At 50.5% G+C, this 9,133-nt stretch overlaps 2 protein-coding genes across 7 annotated transcripts in view; one reads left to right on the plus strand and one right to left on the minus strand.

Moving 5' to 3' along the window:
* Positions 1–3,565, plus strand: part of Rnf220 (ring finger protein 220) — a 223,528-nt gene extending 219,963 nt beyond the window's left edge. For all 6 annotated transcript variants that reach the window (XM_028785104.1, XM_028785110.1, XM_028785107.1 and 3 more), the window contains 3 exons: positions 1,600–1,708; positions 1,833–1,907; positions 2,616–3,565. In XM_028785104.1, the coding sequence (XP_028640937.1) occupies positions 1,600–1,708; positions 1,833–1,907; positions 2,616–2,687 (256 nt within the window). In that variant the 3' untranslated portion in view covers positions 2,688–3,565. The remainder of the gene's footprint in view (positions 1–1,599; positions 1,709–1,832; positions 1,908–2,615) is intronic.
* Positions 3,566–5,580: 2,015 nt separating this feature from the next.
* Positions 5,581–9,133, minus strand: part of Tmem53 (transmembrane protein 53) — a 15,582-nt gene continuing 12,029 nt past the window's right edge. The window contains exons 2-3 of the mRNA XM_028786114.1: positions 8,183–8,298; positions 5,581–6,279 (exon numbers count right to left, since the gene is read on the minus strand). Coding sequence (XP_028641947.1) covers positions 5,626–6,279; positions 8,183–8,298 — 770 coding nt within the window. The 3' untranslated portion in view covers positions 5,581–5,625. The remainder of the gene's footprint in view (positions 6,280–8,182; positions 8,299–9,133) is intronic.

Consider the following 9,133-nt stretch of genomic DNA (forward strand, 5'->3'; position numbering starts at 1 on the left):
CTCTCTTTGTAAGCAGTATGGTCTTGGTCTGCCACAGCCTGGGCAGGTTACCTCAGTTCTTCACATATAAACGGGAATCTTCTCACAGGAGATTTAGGAAGTATAAATAAGATAGTTGTCGGTTCCTTGGTAAAACCCCCTGCAGTTAGTAAGGACTTAGTACATTTTAGCTGTTTGTGTAGTATTGGCATGTCCTAAGGCACTGCCAGCATCATTGTATGTTGTCCTGCTTTTTGGAGGGTGGGGATGTCCTTGGGAAGGTCCTAACTCCTCCTTGTTCATTGGTGCTGCTGGGTCTGCATCTCCTCTTTCCCTGAAGGTTGGACCGGCAGATGCTTTCTCATGCTCACATGGCCCACGTCTGGTTTATGCCACTAGTAAATAGTCACTAATCATGTGTGCTGGCAAGTGAGCCTCTACCTTCAGGGAACTCAGCCTAGCTGAGTTTCGGTTAGTAAAGTGATCGCTAGAAACCATAAGGATAAGGGGCAGGGTGTAGCTCAGTTGAACAAATGCTTTCCCATGTTAAAAGCCCTGGATATAATCCCAACACTCAGAAGGAAGGGCAGGAAATACTCTTTTAAAATGCCATGATGAAATCTTACACTTTGTATGTTCATCTAAAAAACAAAAAGGGGCCAGAGAGCCTAATGTGTGGAGTACATTGGCTGCTCTGTCAGAGAACTGGAGTTCAGTTCAGTTCCCAGCACCTACATGGCCCCACACAACCATCTGTAACTCCAGTTCTGGGGGATCTAATGCCCTCTTCTGGCCTCCACAGGTACAACACCTATGTGCATAAAATTAAATTTTGTTATGTTTGTTTTTCGAGATAGTTTCTTTGTATAGCCCTGGCTATCCTGGAACTACCCTATAGACTAGACGAGGAGTTGAGGCTGGCCTGGGCTGTTTGGGACTGGTTTTTGTTTGGTTTATTTTGAGACAGGGTCTCTCCATGTAGCTTTGGCTGTCCTGGGACTCCTTTTGTAGACCACACTGACCTTAAAACTCACAGAGATCTGTCTGTCTGTTTATGCCTTCTAAGTACTGGGATTAAAGACATGTGTCACCATAACTGGGGAGACCATGTGTGGATTTTCTTGTTTTGTTTGTTTTTGTGGGGTTTTTTATTTTGTTGTTTGTTTTCAAGACAGGGTTTCTCCTGTGTAACAGAGCCCTGGTTGTCCTGGAGCTTCCTCTGTAGACCAGGCTGGCCTCGAATTCATAGAGATTTGCCTGCCTCTGTCTTCTAAGTGCTGGCATTAAAGACGTGTGCTGCCACCACCTGGCCAGTGAGACCACTTTTTTTTTAAAGACAAATAAACAAAAAACCAAAGAAATCCATAAAGGCCACCACATGGTGGTGTGTGTTAAGAGCAGATGTGGAGATGCAGAGCCTGGAAAGAGACAGCAGACTGAAAACTGAGGGTGACTGAAGACTAGTAGGTTGCTGACTGTTGTCAAATACCTGGCTTAGAAACTGACCGGGTGACATGCTGGGGCAGAGCCTAGCTCCACTATGGAGATCTTGAGAGGTTCTCTGGGATTCTGGATCGAAGGTGTAGTACCACCTTCCTACCCTGTGCGTCGTCTTTACAGAATCACCGAAGATTCCGCTGTAACCACATTTGAGGCTCTAAAGGCTCGGGTCAGGGAGCTTGAACGGCAGCTATCTCGGGGGGACCGGTACAAATGCCTCATCTGCATGGTGAGTAGGTCCAGGCATGCTCTTGGTCAGTGCCCTGTGGGGTTAGAAAGGGTCTCGTCTGTATGTGGACCCTCAGAGGGTGAGCCTACTTCAGCGACCCTTTCTGTGCTCACCTCCTCCCTAGGACTCATACTCGATGCCTCTGACGTCAATTCAGTGTTGGCATGTGCACTGTGAAGAGTGTTGGCTGCGGACTCTGGTGAGGCGACATGAAACTGAGTGGGTGGGCAGCTGTTAGTGGCACTGTCCAGATGTTCACATTTGTGATTGCACCTGCTTGGGGGAGGCAAGGAACAGCCTGAAGTCAGGAACTCACCCCAAGTTGTGAATATGTTGTCTGCACCCTCCTTTTGGGTTTATTCAGTTGTCCCCTCCACACACTCTCTGCACGTGCCCTCCTTCCCACCCCAAGTAGGCCTGACGCATCACGGGTATTGGTGAGACCCCAGGTCAGAAAGATGCTGGTAGTGAGTGGGTAAGCCAGACTAGGGCCTCTGCCCCTCCCCCTCCCATTACTAAGCTCCTTCTGCTCCTGCCCTGTTCTTAGCTCGGGAGCAGCCATTAAAATGTCGCCCGGAGACAGCAATAAAAGGCCCGGACGTGGGCTCTGTGTCCTGATCAAAGGCCGCATGTAATCTCGTTAGGGCCAGGCAGCCACAGCTGGACCCAGCCTTGTTCTCATTACCAGGGCTCCTGCTGTGGGGCTGGCCAGGCGGTTTGATCCTGGCGTCTCCCCGACACAGGAGCATGTCTGCCTGCTCAGAGGCAGCCCATGCATCCCTGGCCTGGCTGACAAGAATGAGGGCCCAGCACAAACTGAGGGAGAGACAATGGCTGCAGGCCCAGTACTCATGTGTACAAGCTCAGGGCATGTCATTCTGAGCCCTCCCCTTTCTTCTCTCTTCAGGGTGCCAAGAAGCTCTGCCCTCAGTGCAATACCATCACAGCCCCTGGGGACCTACGGAGGATCTACTTATGAGCTAGCTGGCCAGGCAGGCCTTGCCTCGAGCAACCCCCTGCTCCAGCATCTGTGACAGTGACTCCCCCTTTCCCCTTGTACATACTCACACACAGGTTCCCCGTGTACATACATGCACATACACACCCAAATACACATAGCAGACTCTGGAGCCAGAGTGGAACAGCCCTGCCTGCTTGTTCCTTCTGAGCTTGGGGACCACGCCTCTTTGGGCTCTGTCTCCAGGGTTGGCAGGGAAGGTTGAGAAGTGCAGCAGGGCAAGACTCCTGAGATCCATCCTCTAGACTGACTGACTGACAGACACACAGACACCAGACTGAAGCACATGTAATATAGACGGTGTATGTTTACAGTGTTGTGTATAAATGGGACACTTGCCCTCTACCACTGCCCCTTTGGTTGTATGATTTTCTTCTTTTTTTAATGACTCCTGGAAGCAGTGCCCCCTTCAGAGCTGGCTGGGAGCTCGGCCCAACCACCTCTTAGGGTGCCTGCCTCTGCTCTCCCATGGCATCCCTTCCCTTTCCCATGTGCTCGGTGTTCAGTGGTGTATATTTCTTCTCCCGGACATGGGGCATGTGCCCCAAGGGATCTGATCCCCTCCTTAGTCTTAGCTCATGGGGCTCCTCATGAGGGGCTGGGGGGAGGGTGGAACGGGACCGAGCAGGAACAGAGGCTGCAGTTGAGCTGTCTGGCTGCCCAGCCTGTTGTTGAGAACAACCCCTGGGGGTAGATGTGCTGCTCCCAAGGGGAGTGCTGGCTCCCTGCCCCTCCTGTGGGCCCTATGGTGTGATGCTGTGTCTGTATATTCTATACAAAGGTACTTGTCCTTTCCCTTTGTAAACTACATTTGACATGGATTAAAACAGTATAAACCAGCTGCTGTCTGTGTTTGAAGGTCTGATGGGAAGGTGGTGACTGAGGCAGTTAAGAGGGTCATCTTGTGCAGCATTACACTGTAGTGTGTGAAGCCTGGGGTAGGGTGGGGGCTACAGGAGCATCCCAGCAGGTGTGGGGGTAGCGCTGAGGATCTGGGCTCCTGGCTATTGATGGGTAGGGGCTCTAGGTTAATTCCTTATCGATGTAGAATCGGCAGCTCATTAATCACAAAAGAGGTCAGAGCTTGGGGTACAGAGGGGATGTAAGTTCTAGTCCCCAACCTAGGGCAGAAGCAGCTATAGGCAAGTCAAACAAGCTCTGGGTCTCTGTTACCTTTCTGTCCCCTGAAATGTGCCATAGATCACCTGGGTTTCAGGGCACGGGGTAGCCTGGTGTCTTGCCTAGGTCCTCAGGTTAAAAGCAGACCTTCAAGTAAAAGGCTGTTGTTAGCCTGCAAAGACTGCAGATAGAGCACTGTTAGCACCTCGGCTCCCCACTGCCAGGGTAATAACTGGATGCCTTCCTGGCAGAGGGTTCAGGCGAGCCCTCACCAGAGAAATGTGAGGGAAATGATTGCTCAGACTGAAGGGGTTGCTGTCGAGGGAAATGATTGCTCAGACTGAAGGGGTTGCTGTCTGAGATGCCTGCAAACGCACAGAAATCCAGTCTAGCTGGCAGTCCTGCTGCCCTTTGCAAGCCCACCTTTTTGGAATCCAGAAGAGACCCTTCATGGCCCTCATGCCCTGCTTGGTGCCACCGAATATCCTAAGCACAGAGCAGGTAGGGCTTGAAATTGACTACCTGGCTTCCAGTGCAAAGTGAAGCAGGCCTGTGATGCCTGGGAAGAGGTGATCTGCCTCAGTGGTCAGTTCTGAGCAGCCAGATGTTTCTCGTGTCTCTCCCTTTCCCCTGCCCTGGACTCATCGGGCCCTTGACAGCTGCTTACCCTACCTGGGGAGTGGGGGGGGGGTGAATATACTGTCTTACCTGGCACATTTAACAGGACATTCATCCCACCAAAGCAAGCTTTAAGCAGTCTCATGGCGCAGACAACACTGCCACCTGTTGGCCATGGCTAGGGATGTAAGCACATCTCCAAGGAATCAGAAAAGTAGCAGAGAACCCCATAGGTTGATGCCTTGAGGATACAGCTGGCCTCTGGAGAGTTGGGGATCTATTGCCCCAAGAATATTAGAAGTCTCCCACCCATAGATTTCAAACTACCTGCCGAACCCTGATCTACACAGCAAGTTTCAGTGTAGCAAAGACTACATTGAGAGATCTTATCTTGAAACAAAACAAAACATTTCAGTTATCCAAGATCTTTAAGTTCTAGGATATGCAAAGTAGCCAAGAAATAGAAACCTGCTACAGGAGCTCTATACGTAGGTGCCATACGCCTACAGTTAACAAGCAGGGTCACGAACTGAACATCGGGATTTTGTGATGAAAAGAGCACCTATGTTAAAGGTTCTTAACACAGTCTCTCGGTGTGTGCTTGTACGTGTGCAGGCAAATGTGCAAATGCGTGTGGAGGCCAGAGGTCCACCCAGGGTGCTGCCCCTCAGGCACTGTTCACTTTGTTTTTTGAGAGAGGTCTTCTCTCTGCCCTGGGACTCACTAATTAGTCTAGGTTAGTTGGCCAGTAAGCCCCAGGCACCTGCCTTTCTCTGCCTCCCCAGAGCCGGGATTTTAAGTGTGTGCCTCTATGCCTGGCTTTTTTCTTTTTTTAATGTGAGTTCTGGGATTGAACTCATGATTGTACAGCCAGCACTTTACCAGCTGAGCTCTCTCTTCAACCCCACATTATTTTTGAAGACAACTCTGGTCTTGGAGCCATCTACCTAACACGAGCGCGCACACTGTGCTAACCCTTTACAGACCAAACACCGTAGGACTCAGTAGCCTATCACATTTGTTCAAGTAACTGTAAGGCTGCCACACAGAAACCTGCCCTGACACTCCCAATCCCAGGATTGGAGGGAGTAGCCATGCTAGTAGTCCCCAGGATAGATAGAGGTTGAAGGGAGGTGTCGGCGTTTATTTCTGGAGCAGGACCTCAGCACTGGACACAATTATGCATGAAGTCAACACACAGACTTGTATAGTAAGTAGGATAGTCTCGGAGGTGGCTGACATGCGCAGATGACACAAAGTCCACTCCGCGCACCACCACCTGGTGAGCCAGGCGTGCCTCTACCATGCGTTCCACATCCCTGGCTGAGACCACTTTATCAGCTCTAGAGTAGAGGTAGAGCTCCGGCCAGCAGGAGCCTGAGTCCTGCAGCCTGTCGTAGAAGTGGGTGTGGAAGAGGGCAGTGAATGGAGCAAGCAGGAAGTGGAACAGGACCACCACCAGGGCAAACGCTGCCAGGAGCAACAGGCGCAGCACAGCAGGTCGGCGCTCCAGGATGGTTGCCAGGGCCCTCAGGGCCCCTATCAGGTTGCTATCACCAGGACCACTGTCAAAGATGGTGCCCACCACATGCAAATGGCGGAAGCGCTGATGGGTCTGTAGGAGCTCCAGCACGTAGCGGTAGAGCATGACGCCGGCATTGCTGAAGACATGGAAGAGCAGAGGCTCGCGCTCAATCTCATAGTCAAAGAGGAGCTCAAGCAGCTTCTGGGCCATCACACGAAGTGAGGGGATGCCCAAGGACTCGGAGAAGAAGACCATGTGCCAGGGGGCTGTGTATCGTATCACAATGCAGCCCTGGATAGACAAGAGCACAGGTTAGCCAAAGGAGCCCAGTAACTCTAATTCCCTCAAGGTTCTGCTGTAGCTAGCTTTGCCAGCTGCAGGTATAGGTGCCTCCTAGGAGTGGAAGTAGACTCGAGGCCTGTTTCTGAATACCCTGGGCTTCATGCTGTCCATGCCTCTTCAGCCTGGGATGGTATTTGAAGCCTGGAGCTTAGAACATGTTTTGGAGTTTTCTCTGTGGCTGTCCTCCTAGCTAACACCACTCCAGACCTTACATAGTTAAGGCCTTGGGGCTTGGGTACATCATGCTGCAGCTACAGTGCCTTGCTCTTACTTCCTGGACACAAGTAGGCATCCCAAGAGATCGAGAGATGATATGCAGGTCCCAGACTTGACCACCAGAGGGCGCTAGTAAGTCAGCTCTGCATCGCAGTCCTGTCTCCCTTCCCTGCCACAGGGCCCTGAAAACAGAATCCACACAGTCTGAATTTGAGGGTCTGATCCTTAATTATATTTGACTCCTGGACTTAGAACCACTCCTCACACTCAACTTGAAATTCCAAACCAGAAAGAGAGAGAGATACAGATAAACAGACAAGGACAGAAACAAAACAATGAAAGAAATTCAAAATACAGAAAATATTGTTCTTAAATCCTAAAATTTAGGCCCAAGCACTTTCAACTTCCATACCCCTTACTGCCTGTCTCAAGTGAACCTTTATACCTCTGGCCAGGTCCCCTTGAAGGCCAGTTAGAAAAGGCAGCAGATACTACCCTGTCTGGGTCTTAATCCCTCCTATTAATTTGTTCTAGAGACAAAGAGCCTCTCTGTCAGGAGCATTTGAGTTGGGCAGGCTCTGGGGTCAGATAGGTCTGGGCTTAATTCCTGGCCCTGCCACTTATTAACTGTCTGGCAAAGAGTAATTTACTTCCTCTTTCTCTGTCTGTGCCCCCATCTATAACTGAGATGATACCCACCTCAAAAGGTTATGGTAGAAGTTAAAAAAAAAAGTATCTCAAGTGACAAAGCCACTACCTGACAGGAGCAAGGGGAGACCTGTGGGCACAGCTCTCAGAGACCCCTGAGCTTCCAGCCACGGAAGCACTGAATACTCTGGAAGGGATTGCTGAAGGCCACCCACACTCCCAAATGCTAACACCTGAGAGAGGCTGTTACCCTTTCCCCTACCCCCGCAGCAGGCCGTCTCCTCAGTAAGCCAAAAGTAAGGCCTTTAAATCTCAAGAAAGGATAGAGAGGCTTGAGGGACTTAAGAATTAGCCTCAGTGTGTGACCCCGACTGGACTCCAGGATTGGACACATCAGCTATGTAAGATGCTTTGGGGACGTGTGACTTGGGTATCTGGACATGGACTATACACGATACGCAATGAAAACTTACTAACATGACGAGGTGGGTTCATGGCCTAAAAACAGCAGGCAGCACACAGTAACTTACTAGATCTTTTTCGACAAATGGTACATAGAAGAAACCTAGATGCACATACTCCTTACAGCATAAGCAGAGGCAGCCTCTAAATGGTAGAACAGGCTGGCGTTACTTTAAGAAAAATAGAGTTTTCAACTGAGAAGCTTTTTTTCTTCGCGTCCACCTTCTCATTGCCAAGAGTGAGGCAAGCCTTCCCTGAGGCTGTCCCTGCCCTCAGCACCTCTGTCATCCCTGCCACCTCCCACCCACTTTATTCCTCACACCCTCTGCCCACATAACCAAAGTCCCAAGAGCCCACTGTCTCCCGCAGAGCCATCTTTGCACGGCTCTGGCTCCAGGGCTGCCACAGAGGTGGCCAACCTTTGCTCCAGCACAAAGGTGAAGCAACAAAGCTTAAAGTCCCCCACAAAGCAGCTCAGGCTAGCAGAGGCCCACACCCTGGGCCAGCACTTGCCCGCAGTACTCACCCTTTTGTGGTAGATGGCACTATACTTGGCCAGGTTCTTGTCCCTGCAGCCACCCCAGCCCAAGAGAATCACCACAGGCTGTTGCTTCCCGGCCTCCTTCCCACCTTGGCTGTTCTCTGAAACACAGATGAGGACCATCAACACCAGAGGCAGGTCTGGGGGTTCTGGCCAGTCTAGAGCTGACAGCAGGGAGCTGACAAGTACTCCGGTCTCCATGTGGCCCCATCCTTCCAGCCAACTGCCTTTTCCTAGGCCTCTGGGGAGGTAGCAGAACATCGCTGGATAAACCCACATGAGGACACCATATTTTAGTAACTCAAACCTCAAGACAATAAAGTATTCACTTTCTAGACAATTCACCTTCCAGCCCAGGGAACAATGACCTGTGGGCTAAATCAGTTTGTTTTTCTTTCATTTTTAAAAATTACATTTATTTCTTTGTATGGGAAGAGACACGGGTGCCGAGGTATGTCTGTCTGGCAGTCAGAGGACAACCTGTCAGAGCTGGACCTCCTTCTACCATGTGTCCTGGGGATCAAACCAGCAAATACTTTAACCCACTAAGCCATCTCGCCAAACCACTGTTTTTCTATGGTCTATGAGCTATGGTGCATGTCTGTATGGAGTATGTGCTTGCCCATGTGATGTGCATGTGTGTATGGAGTATGTGCTTGTCCATGTGATGTCATGTGTGTATGGAGCATGTGTTTGCCCATGTGATGTCATGTGTGTATGGAGTATGTGCTTGCCCATGTGATGTCATGTGTGTATGGAGCATGTGCTTGCCCATGTGATGTGCATGTGTGTATGGAGTATGTGATTGTCCATGTGATGTCATGTGTGTATGGAGCATGTGTTTGCCCATGTGATGTCATGTGTGTATGGAGTATGTGCTTGCTCATGTGATGTCATGTGTGTATGGAGCATGTGCTTGCCCATGTGATGTGCATG

This window comes from Grammomys surdaster, unplaced genomic scaffold, assembly GCF_004785775.1.
Source record: "Grammomys surdaster isolate TR1022 unplaced genomic scaffold, NIH_TR_1.0 100, whole genome shotgun sequence".
In the NCBI taxonomy this organism is placed as follows: Eukaryota; Metazoa; Chordata; class Mammalia; order Rodentia; family Muridae; genus Grammomys; species Grammomys surdaster.